At 44.7% G+C, this 22,772-nt stretch overlaps 1 protein-coding gene across 1 annotated transcript; it reads right to left on the bottom strand.

Moving 5' to 3' along the window:
- Nucleotides 1-46: 46 nt before the first annotated feature.
- Nucleotides 47-21,814, bottom strand: ACSF3 (acyl-CoA synthetase family member 3). Its single transcript, XM_069738944.1, has 10 exons — nt 21,590-21,814; nt 19,186-19,974; nt 16,100-16,255; nt 11,912-12,066; nt 11,427-11,572; nt 8,174-8,286; nt 7,245-7,371; nt 2,001-2,135; nt 1,283-1,394; nt 47-669 (listed from the first exon to the last, which is right to left on the bottom strand). Exons 2-10 carry the CDS (start codon nt 19,831-19,833, stop codon nt 552-554), a joined length of 1,710 nt encoding a protein of 569 aa, XP_069595045.1. The 5' UTR covers nt 19,834-19,974; nt 21,590-21,814; the 3' UTR covers nt 47-551.
- Between the last annotated feature and the right edge of the window lie 958 nt (nt 21,815-22,772).

The following is a 22,772-nucleotide window of genomic DNA, read 5'->3' as shown; positions in this document are numbered from 1 at the left end:
GAGAGATGGAGCGATATTGGATCGGTAAGTATCTTGCGGGAAAGGATTTTATTTTATTAAGATTTTATTGCCTTTACAATCAGTGTGATCCTCTGAGAGATCATATACACGCATTGATTACAGCCGAGATCCACATTGTCACATGGATCAATTAAAAACTCTGTTCACACATGGCAGATTGGCTGCCAAAATATAGGCGACTGAAAATCTGTGCCATACGTCTGCATGGGAATGAGTCTGAGGCATGTCCGTGGATTTCTACAAATGTGATTCCAGGCTTTGTTTCATGTGCAATTGTAGAAATACAACTCTCTGGTCAGGGTGATACCGATGAAGCAAAGCCGAATAAACAATATTAACAATATCTGCAGTATTTCCACAGGAATGCAGATAACCCTTTTATATTATCGAACGGCTTAACATCTCAGCTCTGCTACATCTGTATCTTACCTGGAGTACATAGCCGGTACACTCCCAATTGCGGGCTGTGTGCAGACTCGTCTTGGTGTGTGATCAGGCAGGTAAGGTATATTTGGCTCCCCCCTCCCTTCTCACTGTGGATAGAAGAGAGCCAGCAGTTGTTTTTTATTGATTTTTCCCATCTGGTTTCGGGGAATTTCTTCCACCCGGATGAGCTCAGCAGGAATGCAGTACGGGGCCATGACTGCCCTAAATAAGAAAAGGGAACAGGGCTTAGATACTTGTATCACGTATGTGCCAGGTCTGCATGCAAAATGCGTCAAGAAAATAAAGAAAGCTACTGCTGTGCTAATACTTAATACATATTCGCTTCCTGAAGGACTACAAGTCTCAGCAAAATCATAATAGTGCCTAATGTTACACACAGTTAGCCAAGTTCCTACAGCATATTTCGATTGGCCAGGCAATGGATCTTTAATAGAGGTGGAATCAGAATGTATAAAGCTTTACAGCAGCTTACAGAGGTTGGGAGATGATCTTGGAGACGGCATTTCCACCTTTTCCAATACTTTCCTTTTTTAATTCAGCTTTTGACAAGGCTGGATCTAGTTACTGACCAGACCCCGGATCTGTGCAATGGTCCACAAATATGCAAGGTCGTAGAGGCACTTCAGATATATTGCATAAAAAAAAGGAAAATGGCTGTGACAGAGCAAAAAGAACTGCTAGTAATATCGAACCTTGCTAAAAACTCATAGGTGCACCCACAAAACGGACATCCCTGTAGTGGATGAGGGTATTATGTTAATGCCAAACAACCATTACGTCTCTCACCTTTCCCACATCTCCATTGTCTACTCACCTGCCCCACTCCTTAAATTCCTTTAAGGACAGTAGATGCCCCTCGCGTACTTTCACAATGGCCGATACTCGCTGCCCCCATGTTGCATCTGGGGCGCCGATCACAGCCACATCTTGGAGCAGAACAACAAAGTTTCACTATAAGGTTTCATAGAAGATATCTTAACGATCGCTGAGGGACACCAGCTATGACACTGACCCATCCCATTGTACTCATCTATGTCTGAAGTCCCATAGAAGAAAAAATGGAGCCAAGGTGCACATGCTCAACCTCCACTCCAATAAGACGTTCCAGAATGATGGGGTCCCAGAGTTCAGAACCCCTACATTATCCTCTATCCTTAAAATCTTGAGAAAACCCTTTAAATCGAACCTGTCAATCGATTCATGCTGCCCAAACCATGGATGGCAGAATCAGAGCCTGGCTACAAGATTGCAGCAAGGTATGTTTTTCTTTGCAATGCCAGAGACGAGACTAGTCTGGCGCCGCTTCCTGCTGGCACCACTCCAGGTGATTAACACATCTCTCTTATGTGAGTACATTGGTAAAGGAATTGTCGATCAACTAGATTGGGGCGGGTGGACTGCTCCGGGTCAGTCTCGCCTCTTCCTATAGTCTCAAGCCGGCTCTTAGGACATACTGGGCTGGAAGCGTGCATTCATGCTGTCTATGGTTTGGGCAGCATGTATCGAATATAGGTTCCCTTTCATTTACACACCTGCAATGCTAGGATGAGCCAAGAGGTGGCGCTCCACTTCTAAGGCGCTGATTTTATATCCGCCGCTCTTTATGATGTCCACAGAGGTTCTGCCCAGAATCCAGTACGAATTGTCCTTGTAGGCTGCGGTGTCACCTGAGAAGACACACATACAAGTATATATATATATATATATTATACACAAACTGTATATATACACACACGTACATGTACACAGACAAGATATAAAGCGGCCAATAAAGGACCAACCAAACTCCCAGCACCACGTAAGTTTGCACTGGCAAAAATCTCATGCTACGAATTAAAACCCATATTTACATTCCATGGGCCAATAACTATCCTATCTGTGGTTACCGACGTTGCATGATCAGTAATGGGTGGTCTAGCGCATACTCACCTGTTCACAGATGGCACTGTTGGTGACCTTTTTTTACTCACCGTCCCCAGGTCCAGTGTTGAACATCAACAGCGTTGAAGCCAATCAGTGAGCTCAGCGGATCAGGCCGTCAACTCGAGCTCATTGATCAGCAGCAGCGCCGTAGGCGTAACGTTAGCAATGCAAGCAATAAGAGCCTAGGCACTCAGCAATGGACCTGGGGAGGGAGCGTAAAGTACTTTTTCTATTTTAAACAAAGCAGCATGGGGACAGAGGTTTTCTGAAACTGATAGATCCCTTTAACTCATTCGTAGCAAAAGGAATAGTCCTTTAAGCACTTGCTCTTCCTCATGGGTTCCCCACACACCGGCTTTTCCCCGGTCACTCTATTTATAGCCGGGTCAGGGCCGTCTCACTATTGATATCCCATATAGTCTCCAGCTTTCCAGTTTACACAAATTGCTCCCAGTCCGCCCCTGTAATGTGCAGAGCCATCCATCCCAGCCGGTAAGAGGCATCGAGATAATCTATCCCCAGCCTCGAGCGTCATGTCTCCAAGGTAGTAAACACAGCAGCGCTCCCCAGGGTGGTCCGCAAGGAGGGAGGGGGCTCAGAATGAATTAAGAGACTTTCATATCATCTATTTCCCAGAGTGGTCCACGTAACTGGGGACTGCTGATACTGCCGCCGGGATGGATCTGGGAGGAAAAAAAAGGGTTTTCAAGTAAAACATGTCCTGTATACGAAAAAATTGACCTCAGACCTAACACTCACTGCTCACATGTGGGGATGTTGGGGCTACCAAGAGGAGATGATGGGGCGGATGGATGCCAAGATGGCGCATCCTCTCTACATTCATGGCTATAAGAGATGGGTATGTAGCTGACAGTATTTGGAAGTCCTATAAGCAATGAATAAAGGGAACCCGACGCACGTGCTGCCACCTCTGTGCTCAATGCTGGTTGGACATTAACTGGAACAGGGGAGATGGGATGGGACCACAGGTATCCGAAATTTATGATACTTGATGGACAATTTTTCTTTAGTCCTCAAAATACCAATTTCCAAAAATTCTCATCGGACATGTGCACACAGAATCTTAATACTAAGTTTTTGGAGCAGAAACTTTTGTATTCTTCTCCAAAAACCTCTTAAAAAACCCATCAGTCCACGTCAAGCCCTTTCCAAAAGAAGAGCCCGTTGGCCTAATCATTATCCTTCCAAGCCGCATGTCCCCATCAGCCTCGTAAGGATAAGAAAGACCCTAAAAGTCTCAGTTTGCATTGCTGAGACTTGTTCTGCACCACTGTGAGTATTACAGAGATTGCCTGGTTAAACGAGACCTTGTAAAATGCCCTTCTGAAGCCATTTTTCAGGACCCTCCTCTATTAAACTCCCACCCTTTTTGATTTCAGGAAACCCCTATCTTTAGGTGCAGATCAATAAAATAAGATCAGTGGTTTACTCATCCTCCCCAGGTCTAGTGCAGAGTCGCCACTCGCCAATACTATTCCGGGTTTCTGTTACTGCCTGCAACGCTAATGTCAACTTGCTACTGCTGCAGCCAATCACTGGGGTCAAGGAGAGACGCTGAAAGGCTGCAGCGCTGCAGACAAACAGAAACCCGGGGCAGCGTCGGAGACTCAACACTGGACCCAGGGAGAGGGAGTAAAGCATTTTTTTTTCCTAAACGCAACCTGCAGTTGATTACAGGATTTTTCTGAAATCAGACCATATTGGAGAGCCACAAAAAAGAGTAGCTCTTGCATGACATGGGCAATCATGTAATAGTAATGCTGCCACGCCACCGGCAGAGCACGTGTCCACATATGGCTTCCCCTAATGACGACGATCTAGGGGTTAGCGAAACCAAACTTGTAGGGATCGGCGCCAACTTCTAATTGAAAAAACATGACATTTCTTCATTAATGGAATAATGTGCCGCTGTCCGGCTTTCTTGCAGGCCGGATGATCAGTCTTACTCCTACATTTCTCATGTATGGAAACATTCACAAGTTAAAAATCCTCCTGCATTAATATAAAAGCACTTAAAAAAAAATCAGTAAATAAAAAAAAAAAGCCGTGGCGCTGGTCCAAAATGGTAAGAAAGATTGCTATCAATTATGACAACCGTAATGATGCAGCATTTCTCACGACGATTAATTATTTAACCTATACCCAGGTGTACTTTACTGATGCGCTGTGTAAGAACATCGCTGGTTTTCACTTTTTTTCCTTTTACTGATTGGCCAGAGACAAATTTATCTATTTTTTCCCCCCTCTTAAATTTGGGAATACACCAAGGGGGGTTCTCGGCCTCTGTGTCTTCTCAGTGGGGAGCAGAGCTGTGTTTGACGGAGGGTCTCTCGCATGTGCGTGTGTGGTATCCCCCAGATTTCCCCCCTTCCCCTCTCGCACGCATAAGGAGCCGCATCAATAGTCCTCCATCTGCTTGCATACATCACACTCTTCATCTCAGTTTATTAGCCGGAATAAATCATAAATATTTCATTGTACATCAGCGAGGCCGACGGGGGGAAGACAAGCCATCCATCTCACACCCGCTCCCGGAGATCTGCCACCCGCCAATAACCCTTTCACTCTATTAAGCGAGATTGATACAGTGCTGGAATCTGTTCATAGAGGGACACGAAGGGGGCGAGAGCTCTGGGGACCCCCGGGCCGACCAGTGATGTACAGGAATCTGCAAGATACGACGTATTAGAGGAGCAGTGAGAGAACGCAAAAAACAGTAATGAACGACGATGGATTTAGCAACGCTTGCAAGCCAAAAATTTTTTTTTTAAAAATCGGGAGGCTCGAGCTGGAAATTCTGCTGCGGATTCGCAGGCGTCTTTTCTGAATCCGCAACAGGAAAATCAGCAACCCAAAACAATGGGAGAGGTTAGGCGAGGTACCGAAATTCACGTGAAAAAAGCAACTATGTGAATGTACTCTAAGGATGATGTTTCTAGTGGAAACAACTTTTTAAAAAGTTTTCAAAAAGTTTTTTTTTCTGCAGCCTTTTGATTGGACCGTGCCTAATTGGAAGCAGATTCCATCAAGAGACACTTTTGTGCATATACCCAAAAAGTACATGGCAACATCTGAAGGGACCCGCTTTTTTTCTGCTTATGGTAAAAGGGGTATGTTATGCATTCAGCAAATAAAGTTCTTATGAAAATATACTTTGTGTTCATTCCTTTAGCATATCACGAGGCCTGCTTGCTGTCATTGAACAGCACCCTTTTGTTAACTCCCAGTGGACGCAAATCTAACATAGTAACATAGTTAGTAAGGCCGAAAAAAGACATTTGTCCATCCAGTTCAGCCTATATTCCATCATAATAAATACCCAGATCTACGTCCTTCTACAGAACCTAATAATTGTATGATACAATATTGTTCTGCTCCAGGAAGACATCCAGGCCTCTCTTGAACCCCTCGACTGAGTTCACCATCACCACCTCCTCAGGCAAGCAATTCCAGATTCTCACTGCCCTAACAGTAAAGAATCCTCTTCTATGTTGGTGGAAAAACCTTCTCTCCTCCAGACGCAAAGAATGCCCCCTTGTGCCCGTCACCTTCCTTGGTATAAACAGATCCTCAGCGAGATATTTGTATTGTCCCCTTATATACTTATACATGGTTATTAGATCGCCCCTCAGTCGTCTTTTTTCTAGACTAAATAATCCTAATTTCGCTAATCTATCTGGGTATTGTAGTTCTCCCATCCCCTTTATTAATTTTGTTGCCCTCCTTTGTACTCTCTCTAGTTCCATTATATCCTTCCTGAGCACCGGTGCCCAAAACTGGACACAGTACTCCATGTGCGGTCTAACTAGGGATTTGTACAGAGGCAGTATAATGCTCTCATCATGTGTATCCAGACCTCTTTTAATGCACCCCATGATCCTGTTTGCCTTGGCAGCTGCTGCCTGGCACTGGCTGCTCCAGGTAAGTTTATCATTAACTAGGATCCCCAAGTCCTTCTCCCTGTCAGATTTGCCCAGTGGTTTCCCATTCAGTGTGTAATGGTGACATTGATTCCTTCTTCCCATGTGTATCTGGTCGTGTGTCAATATGCAACTCTGATGAGAAGCCGGACGGAATTGGATCCTCTGCAGTTAAACGATGAAGGTTCCTATTGAACGACAGCAAGCGCAGGTATTGAATACTGGAGGAAAATGGAATGACATTAAACAGTCGAGCAATCTGTCCTGCGCTGTTACCGCAAATCTCATCAAAGCAAACAGGATTTTCATAAGCTTTGCAACTTCAAGTCGCCGCACACAGACAGGGCCCGTCTCAGTTACAAATAAACTTTGTTTAAAGGGGGTGTCCTCTTGCTGATCAGTGGATGTCCAAACGCTGGGACCCCCATCAGTGACATACACACTGTGGGTCCTTTCTAATAGGGATCAAAGTTCCCAGCGCTCAGACCCCCACTGGCGGGAGGGTGTTTTCTGGGGTAGGCCCATTTTGACATAGCTGGGAGTCGAATAAATTATGGCAAAAATGCTGTGATGAATTGGGGCCACAATGTATATAGTCAGAACTGTCAATCCCTACCATGTGGAACTGCAGTATGTGTGTGTGTATATATATATATATATATATATATATATATATATATATATATATATATATATATATACACATACACACACACAACGCACACACGCACAGGGGTCATCAGAGAAATACAATTAATATGGTTGCTACAAATATACCACAAATACAATTCCACATTGTAAGGCTTGACAGCTCTACACACATACATATTATATGTACGTGTGTGTGTGTGCTCCCTATTGATAAGTTTTCTCCGATGACCCCTGTCTTATACCGCCGAGCATTTCTCCTACCTGTTCTGAACCAGCCATCTGGAGTGAAAGCCTCTCTGGTCTCCTGTGGTTTGTTCCAGTATTCTCTGAACACAGCTGGGCCTCGTACCTGCAGCTCTCCGTCCCTGTCCTCGAAACCTGGGGAGACCTTGAAAGAAACACCTGAAATTAACCAATGCCACACAAGAGAGGTACGCCTCCCCCGCCGCAATCCCCACCAATCCCTCAAAAAAAATACGCCTTTTGTGCAGCTGGTGTTGACCTTGCGCGATTTCTACAGTTTTGGTAACGCTCCCACATCTTTAGGAAAACATCTGCTGTGCGCGGCATCTGCCAGTTGGGAGTCTTGGCACGGGGCTGGCGCCAGTTGGCAGAAATAAGAGGGTGAGGGTGAAAGGAGGGAGGGATTTGTCGAGAAAAGGCGAGAAGACAATAACGAAAAACTTGTATCCGATACGCCTGTTTATTTGAATTGGTGCAATAAACCCGTTTAATGCCAGCAAAAGTTAAAAAAAAAAGTGGGTTTCTATTATTTTTTAGCTTGTCTACAACTAAGAGTCCTGGTAAAATAATTAATCTTTGTACATATTTGCTTTCAGCATCGATGTTGATCTCACAATAGATTTCTGCTTGGTGTTATTTCATCTAAAGCCATCTGTTGAAGGAATAAACAAAACCAAGAAGCGTTATCATTTCCCACTGATTTTTCTTCCTTTTTTTTTATTATTATTTTACACGCCTCACTGGAAATCCGGAATGTAAAAAGAAAAACATTAACAACAAATAAATAAATGAGATATTATTTGGTGGTAACCTCAGCTGAACTCATTGCTTTCCTAATCCGTTCGATAATCCACAGATTCCCAGGAAACGATCAGGTTATTACAGGATGACAGATAGGACTGGACGGATTTGAAAAATCGCTGGCACTGCCCACGACGTGCCATTACCTCTGTGCCAGCGGCGTTTCCTTGAGCGAGGACAGTATAGGAGCTTCCTTCTTCCTGCGGGATCTCCGTGGCTATACGGACGTCCACTCCTGGTAGTGGGTTTCCGACTGATCCTGGCAAAAAAAAAAAAAGAAAAAAATAGGGGTATGTGAAAATACATCATCCAAATTTGGAAAGTGTTATTTCTTTTTTGGGGTGTACCAATTAAGCACAGGTATTTGCACCTAATCTAACTTTGCTACTGAGACCTGATTTTGCATGGATGATGCCATCTTCATAAATACGGTCAGGGTCAAATAACAACTACACTGGATCCATTTTTTTTTTCTTAAATACGAACACATTTCCATTGTCTTTAATGATACCAACATTCCTGCATAGAAGATTTTCGCTCAAGGGCAAGTCTAGTCTGCAGAAACCAGAAGGATGATTTTTGCAGTAGAACTGCAGCTAGGTCCATTTGCACATTGGCCCCATTCTTCATTAAAATTTGTGCAGAAATCGACATCTCTCCCAATAGGTAGTTATAAAACTTACTGCGGTGAAATCCGCCTCTATATAAGAAAAAAATGAGGGCAGTTTAAAACTAATTTTGATCACTGAAGTCTGTGTAAAAAAAAAGAAAACAAACAAAAACTCCATATGAACGTGTCCTAATACAAAGAATCTATAATATAACGCTGGGAGCATCACTCTGTCCGAAGCCTTTATAGACTGCGCAGGCGCCACGCTGCTAGCGTTACATTATAGCCAGTGTCAGAAAAAAAAATGGCGCCGGAAAGCGCCGACTGCCAGGAGCAGGGGGACATTTATGAACCGTAACCCGCACGTGGGGACACGGTGGACATGATCCCGCCCTCATGACATTGTGGCAGTTCATGCCACAGCAATTTCTTACTTACGCCACCTGATTCCGGCCCATGAATGTCCCCCTGCTCCCGGAATCGGCACCTGCGCAGTCCGCGCTTTCCGCCGCCATTTTCTTGGTTACTGCAGTGTGTCTTCAAGAAAATGGCACCGGAAAGCGCGGACTGCGCAGGCGCGGATTCCGGGAGCAGGGGGGTATTTAGGAGCCGGAAACAGGAGGCGTGTGCACACGATCCCGCCCTCATGATGCTGTGGCACTTCATGCCACAGCTATTTCTTACTTAGGCCCCCTGATTCCGGGCCATGAATGTCCCTCTGCTCCCGGAATCGGCGCCTGGGCAGTCAGCGCTTTCCGGCGCCATTTTCTTGGATACTGCAGTGTGTCTTTAACAAAATGGCGCCGGAAAGCGCGGACTGCGCATGCGCCGATTCCGGGAGCAGCAGTCCGCAAGCCAGAGGACCTGGAAGATGGAGCGGCGTGCAGCGCTGGAACGGGACAGGTGAATATAGCAAGTGTCGGGGGCCTGAGCTAGCGGCGACTCCGGCACCTGACCCCCCACAGCGCGCCTGTGTCCCCGCCTGCTCAGGCCCCCCAGCAACGATAGGTGAGTATGTTAATTTTTTTTATATATATCGCAGCAGCATACGGGGCATATACTATGGAGCATCTTATGGGGGCCATCAACCATAATGGAGCAGCATATGAGGCATATACTATGGAGCATTTATGGGGGCCATCAACATTTATGGAGCAGTATACGGGGCATATACTATGGAGCATCTTATGGGGGCCATCAACCATAATGCAGCAGCATATGAGGCATATAATATGGAGCATCTTATGGGGGCCATCAACCACAGTGGAGCAGCATATGAGGCATATACTATGGAGCATCTTATGGGGGCCATCAACCTTTATGGAGCAGCGTATGGGGCATATGGATGGGAGCAGCACATGACAGTACGGGGGCGCAGGATGGGAGCAGCACATGTCAGGATGGGGGCGCAGGATGGGAGCAGCACATGACAGGATGGGGGTGCAAGATGGTAGCAGCACATGACAAGATTAAGATTAGGGCGCAGGATGGAAGCAACACATACCAGGATGGAGACCATATACCAATATAAATGCTCGCCACCCGGGCATAGAACGGGTTCAATAGCTAGTTAAATATACTATTATAAGATGCTGAGATTGATTATAAGGACGTATTAATACAATGCACATGGACCGCCCAGAAGGAAGATGTGGAAGCGCGTTAGTTCGTGTACTCTCAGTAAACCCGACAGCCGTGCGCCCCCTGATGCACACACATCCCCTCCCGCACCCCCATCCTCTATACGGAGGCTTCTTCCGAGAGCAGGGCTGTGTAATTGAGGATGCTGCATGTGCTAAGGCTCAGGGGGTCCACATGCTGCTGTGTACGGTGGGGCCCTGGGAGGATTGAGACAGGCCGGTGATAAGACACACTGCGATCCGCCTGTCACAATGCGCCGGGTCCCCGCTGGAGCAGCCATTAGCCAACTGTGATCTAAACCTCCAATTAAAGCGCTGATTAGACCCGGCGAGGCGTGAGTTAGCCATGAATAATTCATAGCCTTGTGCCGTGAAGAAAAGAGAGAGAGAAAGAAGAGGAAAAAAAAACCCTCAGGAATTAACCCTTTCTGCAACCCGCTTAAAAAAGGGGGAGCTTCGGTATCCTTCTTTTACAGAGACTGACGCCCCCTACAGGTTAGGGATGGGATGGGTCAAGAATCAAGAACAATGTCGGTGCATTTGTAGAACATCTATGGGGCCTGGCGAATGCTCACCTGAACGTCACCATCATGGGTAATGTTATGTGCGCGCCACGCCACCCGTCTCCACCCTCCTCTCCCTGACTGACAGCTCCGGCCTGTACTAAGTTATCCATGTTACAGCGGAAATCCGGCGCAGGTGCCGTTACCACCTTTCCTAGTTGGATCTTACGGGTGGGTAACTGCGGCCATTGTGATGATGGCATGGAGGCCAGAGCTGTCCAGAGAGAAGTAATGAGGGCGGAATCAGCATCCCATGTTCATTGACACACCCCCCGTGCACATACTTCCTGATTTGCATATGGCTTATATCTGGCACACTGGATCACAAAAAATAATTGGTGGAAAAGTACCTACAAAGGGATACTGCTGCTGGTAGAAGTTATAGACATATATGTGATAATTAATCAGCAAGATAATGAAAGGTGGAGGCTCACTATAAAAGTTTGTGGAGCTAAGTGAAGCAGGACCCGGAATAATGAATGATGTAAGGGCTGGACCAGGGGGTCCCTAGATGAGACCAGATAGAAACAGGCTAAACCTTTCTATATGTATTGCAGTCTTCATATATTAGATCCTGATGGGTTACCTGGTACTCGTGGTCCATTGAGTGGGTTTGTCAGCGCCATGCCGATTTCGGTCATGCCATATCTCTCTAGAAGAGTGTGGCCAGTGATTTCTCTCCAGCGCTCCAGAATCGGCACCGGAAGAGCCGACGACCCAGACACCATTAACCTGAAAAATAGAAAAATCAGTCATTTTATCAGGGGCACTTCATCATTTAAGAAGCGGGGTGTCCAGTAGTAAACCTAAAAAAGTGCTCTAATCACAAAATTTCAACCTGTGGTTCTACAACTTCTGCAAAACTACAACTTCGCAGGTTGGGGGCTTTAGTTTTGCGAAAGCTGCATATCCTCAGGATGGAAAGTGATTGTATATAACGTATAGGTAGAGGTGTCGCTTTTTAACTTCCCACTAAAACAAGGGCATTTTTGGGTTGTCAATTAATGTTCACAGAAATCCAGGCATACAGTATACTATGGATTCTCCATGTCATCAGCATTGTAACAATACCTGATATTCTGCAGGCACATTGCCTTCACGAAGTCCTTAACGCCCGGCTTAGTGAGGTGGCTGTCATAGTAATCGATCAGTTTACTGTAGATGGTGGGTACGGCCATGAAGACGTTAATAGAGGGTGAATCGGTGCTCAGAAAGTGCTCCCATACCTACAGAAAAGAAAGCAACATATTTGACTTTTTTTTCTTTCCCAAAATATTTTATATTTTCATAGGTCGGACTTTTACGGACTCGGTGATACCAAATATGCCTGTTTAATTTTTTTAGTATCTTTATTATAGTATATAGTACAAGTTTCTATAAAAAGAGGTCACCGGCTGCCGTGGTACCTTATTGGTAACCCTGCAATGGGCACCAGGATTGTACCACTGAAATGCCGCTTGCAGAGACCGATTGCCTTTATCTCTGCTGTTAGGGGCAGATGGTGGCTGCATAAACAATATAAGCCGATACCCACCCTGTGCGGAGCAGGATCAGTTCCTGAGAATGCTCCATGCCCCGGCACTAATCATGGAGGGGTTAAAAGAACATAAAGTCCACTTATGGTGTGTTATTAGGGCCATAGTGGCTAGTAATTCTGCTACTTCATCAGGTACCTAGCTCATATGATCGCAACAGCCATTACTGGCCTTAGTGACGATGCTGGCATGTACGGCATGTGACTGGCTGCAGCGGTCATGTGAATGATAGACAGCATCTGCAGGACCTGTTGGGACAACTGGAGCAGCAGCACTGAAATGGCAGGGCATTGGAAAGGTGAGATATGTTTTTCAGAATATTCTCAGACAATACAGTATCTATAGCAGGTGACACATTTTAGAAATATTCCATGGCCCTGACATTTCCTTGATCCTTTGACTCCAGTATTTTCCAGCCCCTGGAAACTTATCATGTACAGTTGTGTGAAAAGGTGTTTGCCCCCGTCCTGATTTCTTATTCTTTTGCATGTTTGTCACACTTAAATGTATCAGATCAACAAACAAACGTAAATATTAGAAAAAGATAACAAAAGTAATCACAAAATGCAGTTTTTAAATGAAGGTTTACATTATTAAGGGAAAAAGAAATCCAGATATTAGGTTTAGGATGCAATCACTTTTTCACACAGGACACTGTAGGTTTGGATTTCTTTTTCCCCTTAATAATAAAGACCTTCATTTAACAACTGCAATTTGTGATTACCGGTGTTATCTTTGTCTGATATTTACATTTGTTTGTTGATCTGAAACATTTAAGTGTGACAAACATGCAAAAGAATAGGAAATCAGGACGGGGCAAACTTTTTAACACAACTGTATGTCCTGGCCGAGGTTAATGGAGGGTTCACAGAAGAGCAGCTCAGATACATTATTGGCGAGGGCGGGTGGTAAATTATCCCAAACTATCAACCAGTGATGTGCAAACAGCATCTGAAAATATCTAATGGACAATGACTCTGCAAAACCTAGAATCATGTGCTGGGGATACAGCAGAGAGGATGACACAGGATACGCGTGATCACTGATGGTATGTCGGCTCATCTATATACTAATGTATTAGGGAATTGCATGACTAGTGTTTCCCTAACATACTATTAGGCTGTGTGCATACGTTCCAGATTCTGCGTTTTTTCCTTGCAGATTTGCTGGCAAAACCTAAAGCAAATCCTGCTGACAGCAAAGTCAATGAGAAACTTGACGTGTCATGCACAGGTTGAATACATACATATATTACACTGCTGGGACAAGTCTTTACCCCCTTCTCTACACAAAGCAGTGACGGGTCTTTACCCCTCTACTCAAAGCAGGGGTGAGTCTTTACCCTCCTCTCTATACAAAGCAGGGGTGGGTCTTCACCCCTTCTAGTCAAAGCAGGGGCGGGTCTTTACCCTCCTTTCTACACAAAGCAGGGGTGAGTCTTTACCCTCCTCTCTACTAAAATCAGTGGTGGATATACGCACCACCCCTCTACATGAAGCAGGGACAGGTATACGCCCCCCCCCCACTACATGAAGCAGGGACGAGTCTTTGCCCCCCCTTTCATGAAGCAGGAACGGGTCTTCGCACGCACTCTACATGAAGCAGGGACGGGTGTTTGCCCTCCCCCCTCTTCATGAAGCATGGATGCGTCTTTGCTTCCCCCCCCCTTCATGAAGCACGGATGGGTCTTCGCCTGCCAACATGGAGCAGGGGCGGGTCTCGGTCTTTGTTCTTGCTTTCTGGTCTGCCAAACTGAATCCAGCCATAATAGATCGGAGAGTTTTCCGTTCAGTTCAAATCAGACAAGCCACTGAACAGTAGTAGCAGGAACACATGCAAGAAAATTAAGGAAAGGAAGTTCTTGCACCTATAGTGCTGGCAGAAGGATGACAAAGAGGAATAGCTCATTGAAAAGGACTGGATGGCAAGTTATAGAGCATGAGAATTGGGCCAGTTCCTAGATTAATTAGACTGGTTTTATTGGTATTAGACATGTGTGATAAATATATATAATATTAGATTGATATGTCTACTGACTGTGAGTAATAAAATCACAGGTGGGAAGAATAGAAGCATATTCGCCTCTTTTCTAAATATTAATGGTTTGGGAAGTTTCACATTGTCTTCTATGGAGGATGAAAGGCAGAACTGATTCATAAAGTGCCTAAATTGCCATAAGCATAAGTTACTGTGCTGCTAGTGAGAGCGAGGACAACTCCTGGAAAGAAGAATGGATGTGATGATAGTGATAATGGAGATACCTGCGCAGTGCTACAACTAAGCAGGGCTTACCTATAGGGTATGATGTATACGTAGAGGCCAACAAGATATGTCTAGTTCTCCTTACTACTCCCATCCCCCCATCCCATGCCATTATCCTATGTGATTGCTAATGGAGGCTGACATGCCGACCCATTCCTGCCCGATGCTGTGCGCAGAACTCATCTCAGGACTGATTAAAGGTGAATCTCTCCACGCCTCAGTACACGGACGCCCTCCGTGTTCTTGTAGAAAACTCCAGGCTTTAGATTCCCAGGAGCTGATCGTGGTCTCCGCTCCCCTCCTCCTCCTCACACCGCTGCTCCAGAACAATTCTCTGCAAAACGCTGCGAGTATTAACGCGCTTTACTGCAGCTGAGAGAGACATCAAGACCGCAGAGGAACCTCTTAATTCAGCGCAGCCGGACGAGGAGACTGGAAAAATCTACGCTGAGCACGCGGCCGGGTCCTTGGCTAATGGTCGGCTCAGATCGATGGAAGTCGGAAGCTTTTAATTGGCAGAACAGGTCGTGTCCTATATTACAGGGAAGATTGTATATTGTAAGACTCGGTCCCATCAGGCTGTACGCGCAAGAGACATTTTTAGCAATATTTTACTGAAAAAGCAATTTTAACAAATGTCCTAAGTGTACAAAGAAAAAACTTGTGTACTCACCTCTTGCACTGCCGTCAATAACATTTGCCTTTTCCTGCAGTATCATTCACAGCATATTTGTCCGTAGAAATCAACCCCTGCTCTCACTCCCGCCTTCCCCAACATGTTGCACCCATTTTTGATGCACATATCATTCTACTATGTACAGGAACTATTGTGATTCTCCTGCTCTGTAATTTGCCATTCCACTCATTCTATCTCTTCAGCATTCTGCCAGCACTTTGGGTCCAGGAACTGCCTTTCCCCTTTCCCTGCCATAGTCTATAGTTTTGGGGTTTGAATGATGTACGCATACTCCTACGATCGTTTAAAGCTATTGCTTTCTTAATATGAGGTGATAAGTGTTGTATTTAATTACTGCACTGAACATGGACATATCCGTGTATTTAAAGGGTTGTAATCATTGCTAAAATTGCCTAGGACTTGCAAAAACAAGCAACTTTGTAATTTACTTGTTATTATAAATCCTCTCTGTTCTCAAGAATGGAGGTTATTTTTTATTATATTGTTTTCAGCTCATTGCCTAGTTGATCAGCCACCTCTGCAGTCCATCAGCGTTGGCCTGTCTCCTATGCAATGAGTGGAATGCTGACATGTTCTTTGCTATAGAGCACTGGATCCGGTCAGTTTCAGTGCCACTGAGGAAGTAAAGCGTCCTCTCCTTGTAGTGGCACAGCAATGTCGCCAGCCCAGCTGTCAATCACACAGGAGAGCAACGCCCCCGGCAACTAGAGGGGCTTTGTTGTGCTGCTCACAGTCCCTTTAAATACACTAATCACTTCTCCTTACCTTTTTTGGAGAGAATTCAGGGAGCATGACGCAGGTCGCCCCCACCCACAGTGGACATAGCAATTTGTTGACCACTCCATGGACGTGATGGAGAGGCAGAATGTGCAAAATACAGTCAGATTTAGTCCACGACCATTCACTGACCAGAGCGGATACCTGCAAGGAAGGAAACAGCAGAAAACTATGAATGAGGGTCTTAAGTGGATCAGAGTATTCACCCCCTTGACATTTTTCATGTTTTGATACCTCACAACCTGGAATTTCACTGGGTATTTTAGGGTATGCATCAGTTCATGTAAAGAGCATGCCTCCGACTGTGAACATTTGGTTTCCTTTTTATTGTGAAGCAATCAACAAATAGGACAAAATAACTGAAAACTGTGCATTACTATTCATCCCCCTAAAGTCAGTACTTTGTAGAGCCTCCTCTTGCGGCAATAACTGGTGCAAGTTGCTTCAGGTAAGTCTCTATGAATTTTCCACATCTTGTCAATGGGATTTCTACCCATTCTTCTAGGAGAAACTGCTCCAGGTCCTTCAGGTTAGATGTTTCCTCTGGTGAGCAGCAATCTTCAAGTCTGACCACAGATTGTCAATTGGATTAAGGTCTGGGCTGTGACTCGGCCACTCCAACAAATTTACACTTTTCCCCATAAACCACTCCAGTGTTGCCTTAGCGGTATGCTTTGGGTCATTGTCTTGTTGGGAGGTGAATCTATGTCCCAGTTTCAAATCACTGACAGACAGAAACAGGTTTTGCTCAAGAACATCCCTGTATTATGCACCATCCATCTTCCCCTCGACTCGGACCATTTTCCTTGTCCATTTTCCTTGCTGCTGAAAAACATCCCCACATCATGATGCTGCCACCACGTTTCACTACGGGGATGGTGTTCTTGGGGTGATGAGCTGTGTTGGTTTGGCGCCAGACATAGCGCTTAACTCGGTGACCAAAAAGTACAATTTTGGTCTCATCTGACCCCATCACCTTCCTCCATTCATTTGGGTAGTCTCCCACGTCTTTTGGAAAACTGAAAATAAGTCTTACAATTTTTGTGGGTAAGTAAAGGCTTTTTTTCTGCCCACACTGTCATAAAGGCCACGTCTATAGAGTATACGGCTTATTGTGTTCGTATGGACAGATACTCCAGTCTCTGTTTGGGAACTCTGCAGCTCATTCAGGGTTACCTTTGGTCTCTGTGCTGCCTCTCTTGATTAACGCTCTCCTTCCCCGGGCTGAGAGTTTTGGTGGGCGGCCCTCTCATGGCAGGTTTGTTGTGGTACCATGTTCTCTCCATTTGATTATAATGGATTTCATGGTGCTCCGGGGATCATCAGAGACTGGGATATTATTTTTATTTTTTATAACCCAATTCTGACTTGTACTTCTCAACAACTGTGTCCCTGACTTGTTTGGAGATCTCCTTGGTCTTCATGGTGCTGTTTGGAGATCTCTTTTATCTTTTGAAGATAAAGGAGATCTCCAAACAACACCATGAGTGTTGTTTGGAGATCTCCTTTATCTTCATGGTGTTGTTTGGAGATCTCCTTGGTCTATATGGTGTTGTTTGGAGATCTCATTGGTCGTCATAGTGTCGTTTGGAGATCTCCTTGGTCTTCATGGTGTTGTTTGTAAATCTCCTTGGTCTTCATGGTGTTTGGAGATCTCCTTGGTCTTCATGGTGGTGTTTGGAGATCTCTTTCGTCTTCATGGTGTTGTTTGGAGATCTCCTTGGACTTCATAGTGTTGTTTGGAGATCTTCTTGGTCTTCATGGTGTTGTATGGAGATCTCCTAATCCTAGTCTTCATGCTATTGTTTGGTTAGTGGTGCCTCTTGTTAATGGTGTTGCAGTCTCTGTGGCCAATCAGGAAAGGTAAAGTGTGTATACTGACAGACATGTGACACTTAGATCACACACAGGGGGATGTCCTGTCACTAAGCATGGGACCTATGAATGGAATTGCTTGTGCCAGAAATATTTAGAGGCTTCATAGCAAAAGGGCTAAATACATATGCACATGCCAATTTTAAGCTATTTGATCCCATAATTGTAATTTATGCCTACATTTTTCTCACTTCACTTCACCAACTTGAGACTATTTAGTGCTGATGCATCACACACAAATCACATTACAAAAATATTTAAACACAGACTGTAATGCAACAAAATAGGTAAAAAGCCAAGGGGGTGAATACTTTTACAAACCACTATACATATGTCTTGGTGCTTAGCACAATCTCTTTTCAGAAACCTCAAAAAAGTTGGGTGACAACTCCTGCCCACATGACACGTTTTGAAACTTATGTAGTTGTCAAGCAGACAAAACGTATTTTTTCACAGCATGTTTGGGAATCAGGTGATAAGAGAGGCAACATTTTTATGTTATGATTGCATATCTTATATGTAAGGATTTGTCGGGGACAATGCTTCGTCAAATCAGGAACAATTATCACCTATGATGGCCATGGGTTCCATCGCAGGGTTCCAGGACAGTGTTATTAATAATTACCTATCCTCAGGATAGATCACCAATATCAGAGCAGTGGAGGTGCTGGGTGTCGGACCCCCATGAATACGATATTAATGATCTATCTGAAGCTATTTACAGGTGCACGGTAGGAGGAAGTAGCTGTGTATAGAGCCAGGACACCACAGCCAAGGGGCGTACACCGAGTAGTAGCTGTTCTGGCGTACTGAATCTCAGCTTCATACCTCTGTCATCTGGGCTGCAGTACTCAAGCTAAGCTGTCCTGGCTCTACAACAGTCGTGAACCAGTAAGCAGCTGATCGGTGAAGGTGCTGGGTATCGGATTCCCACCAGTATGATATTGATGACCTATGTAAATAGAGCATGGTCACTACCACACTCTGCCAGTCCCATAGACAATGATTGGAGCGGTAGTGCAAATACAAGACCACTCTATATTTAGACGGGATCTGGGATCCCCATTCTAATATTAGCGAGACCCTCACAGATCATCTATCTTGTGGATAGGTATGGTTCTATTACACAAGCAGCCATCTTTCTTGCTGCAACCCTATTCAGAGGATGTCTACTTCCAGTTTCCACATTGATTTCTTACCATAGCACTTAGGTTTTGGTGGGTGCTGAGGACACCTTTTGGTCTTCCAGTGGTTCCGCTCGTATAAATAATCATAGCTCCCCTTTCTTTCCAATCCAGGTCAAAAGGATCATCCTCTAAATGTACTGTTTGTTCTGTAATGCTATGCTGGTGGAAATTAGGTACAGTAAGGTTTGCGATCCCCAACTTCTCTGCTAAAGGCGCAATTACATCTGTGTAGTTTGTCTCTGCAACCACCAGCGCACTCTGGGAATCCTTCAATATGTACTCCAGCTCTAAAGGGGGGTGATTCTTAAATAAAGGGACTGCAATGGCACCACTCATCCACGCTGCCCATTGACACACCACATAGGAGGAGTCATTGGGGCAAATAAAGGACACTCTTTCTGGAGGGAGGTCATTTCTGGGGATACCCAGAAGACGAGTTATTTCTTTAGATAGGGTGAAGCTCCTTAAATATAAATCTTGGTAGCTGTGACATCCATGTTGGTCAACCAGAGCTGTTCTGTGACTATAGACTGCAGCGTGATAAAACACCGGAGTACAAGGCTGGGTCTGGCTGGGTCCAGGAGTATGAAAGGAGCAGGAGAGTGTACGGAGGTAATGAAGTCTTAGTGTTGATAATAGAAGGCGACATCCTCCAGCCATTGCCCTCTGTGTCTTACAGTGGAACGGAAAATAAAATAGAAAGGAGGAGCAGAATATGAGAGCACAATGTCCAGTCTTGGAAGCAAAGTCATTTCACCTATGAACCATGATGAACAATTGAAGCAGGGCGAATCCTTTGCGCTGTAAAAAAATGAAAAAGGAAAATGTTACTTTATTTTGGAATACTTGTCAGATAATAATAAATTGGACAATGCAGCAGTCTGTGCTCCAGAGCTGCTGTTTAGAGCACTCAGCTGTCACGCTCAGGACAGGAGAACCCGACGTCCAGTCCGAGGATTGCGATGCCATCTGATGGCACCATGACCACATGCAACCAAAAAATCTTCGACACAAAAAAAAAACTCGATATATAATATGTCAAAATACAGGACATTTGTGTTTTTTTGCGGAATCTTAGGGATTTGCCACATTTTATTCAGGCTGATGTATTTTAACATGAACATTTATTTTGCTCTTACAGGTGATAAGTTGCTGTCAGATGTGTCAGCAGTAACTTACTTCTATATTGAAAACACATATGAACCTATCACACCATTAGAAAAGCATGGTCTTGTTGTCCACTTTCAGATTAAAATAAAGTTGCTTTTGGTGTACATTCCAGTCCAATATGTCCAGGGATTATCCCAAATCACATGCTCTGCACATTCTTTTTCAGTGGGTATATTTTTTTATCAGTATTCAGCCAGCACTATATGTGCTGTAATTTCCTTTACCTGACCTCCAAGCATGTAATGTGTGTGTGTCTATCATTATCCAATTGATTGACAAGGTGACCTCAAAGCCACCTTCCTGATCGGTTTATATAAAGCTTGATGGACAGAAAAGCAAGAACAGAAATGCAAAGATTGGGACCCACTTTCTGTAATCTGTCTGCTACTACAGACAGGTTACACTTGGCAACAGGCAGGCACAGCAAGTTAAGGGGCTTATCCGGCCTTGGGGTGCAAGTCTGCAGTCACTCTATGTGATTGCAGACTTGTGAATCCTCGCAGTGCACAATCCTCTCATGCTTGCGCTAGGAGCAGGCGGCCATATGATCTCAGGTATGTGATTTACATACTTCAGACCACATTCTGGCCCCACTCAATGTACCTGCAATGAGCGAGTGCATGTACATCTAGTCGGTACGTGACAGCATGTATGCAAATCGCATATTTGCAGTCAAGGGCCTGCAGCTCCTGGCACCAGAGAACCCTGACAGCGTGCAGTGCAAGCGATGTGAAGCTTGACAAGTAACACCTTATCCAAGCACGTTCAGATTATTAATGGGGTCAAGCAAAAAAAAAAAAAAACAAACAAAAAAAAAAACAACCCCTGGAAAAATAAAAAGTTATGGCTCTTGAAAACAAGGGGGGGGGGGGTAAGCGCAAAAATGAAGAATGACAGCATTCTGAAGAAGTTAAAGGGATTGTTGGAGCTCTGCGCCCCCAGCAAATGGCCGGGTAAAGCACAAAAGCGTTTGAAGGAAAAAAAACACCTTCGAGATTATCTCCGGGCAGTGACATATCGCAATGTAAAGTGCAATCTTAGGCTTAGCTCCATCCTGACACACTGTCACGACACAAGCAGTGAACAGGTTATCTATGGGGGGTAGATGGGTTTTGACACACGAATAACCGAGCTTATGTCCCTCCCGCCGTATAACGAGCTCAGACAGCGCTACAGAGAGGAGAAAGAGCCACCATTGTCTACAGCAGACGAAGCCTGACTATTTATCCATACACAGCGCTCTCACCTTGTATCACTGGGGGACAGGTCCGTCACTGCACGGCTCCTCCCGGAAACTGAGCCGAGGACTCATGGTTCCACCTGTCGGTCAGGCACCGCACGGTGCTTTCCAATGAGAAAAGCCGTGCTTATCGAAAAGTCATTCTTACGTGCCCCATATCTAATAATAATGTCGTCTCAATGTGCAGCTCTCATCACTTGTGTATCGAGGTGAGGTGACACTGCCTTCTGCATGGAAGCTGCGGAGTTAGCCCATAGCAACCAATCGGATCTACGCTTTCATTTTCCGACCTGCTTAGGGAGAATGCAAAGTGTAATCTGATTGGTTGCTATAGGCAACTGCACACTACATGAGGCCTAGCTAAATATGACATTTTTTTTAGGCCTGCACAGTCGTGGGTCGCATTGCCTCTAATGGCCGACTCGCGGCGCAGTCATAAAAACAGAAAATATTGGTAGAATTATGGGGTTTTTGTTTCACCATTTCATCGCACTTGGATTTTTTTTCCCGGTTTTCCAGTACAGTGAATGGTAAAATGAAAGACTTCATTCAAAACTAACAAAAAAAAAAACGAGCCCTTATACGTCTATATTTACCCAAAATTTTTTTATATATATATATATATATATATATATATATATATATATATATATATATATATATATATATATATATATATATATATATATATATATATATATAGTTCTGGCTCTTGGAAAAGGGGGGGAACAAAAAAGGATCAAAAGAGCACAAATGAAAACTTGCCCAGTTCCAAAGGGGTTAAAGTGGTGTCCTCATCTCATGTATAGGATTTCCACAGGACAAATCATAAATGGCAGTTGAGGGTCTCACGGTTATAGGGGCCGCTGTGAGGGGAGAGATGGCCGCTCATACCCTGCTCTTTTGAGATAGTGAAATAAACCCGCTCGGCAATTTTTCACCCTTCATAGAAGTGAATGAAGAGAGCCATGAATGCGGAGCCACCTTTTCATTGAGACGCATAGGTACGGGACCCCCACAATGGCAGACTGAGCAACATTGGGCCCCCAGAGGACTTGATTCTGAGGGCCCACCTATCTTCCATACAAAACCAATTCATTATCATTAACGGGGTTTTTCAGATCAGCGCTAATTATCGTCAGGCACTGGATCTTACAGTATAGCCATAAGATACATAATGTTGCTGATT

This window comes from Ranitomeya imitator, chromosome 9 (genome assembly GCF_032444005.1).
Source record: "Ranitomeya imitator isolate aRanImi1 chromosome 9, aRanImi1.pri, whole genome shotgun sequence".
Taxonomy (NCBI): Eukaryota; Metazoa; Chordata; class Amphibia; order Anura; family Dendrobatidae; genus Ranitomeya; species Ranitomeya imitator.
The sequence above is the reverse complement of the archived record's forward strand: the minus strand, read 5'-3'. Positions and strand labels throughout refer to the sequence as shown.

Bases quoted from the DNA above. Each gene is read 5' to 3' on its own strand.
- ACSF3 (XM_069738944.1), bottom strand. From the start codon at position 19,833: ATGGCTGGAGGATGTCGCCTTCTATTATCAACACTAAGACTTCATTAC. The intron at 11,573-11,911 runs GTATTGTTACAA...TCTATTTTTCAG, and splicing joins ATGTGCCTGCAGAATATCAG to GTTAATGGTGTCTGGGTCGT. The intron at 7,372-8,173 runs GTAATGGCACGT...GTTTCTTTCAAG, and splicing joins GAAACGCCGCTGGCACAGAG to GTCTCCCCAGGTTTCGAGGA.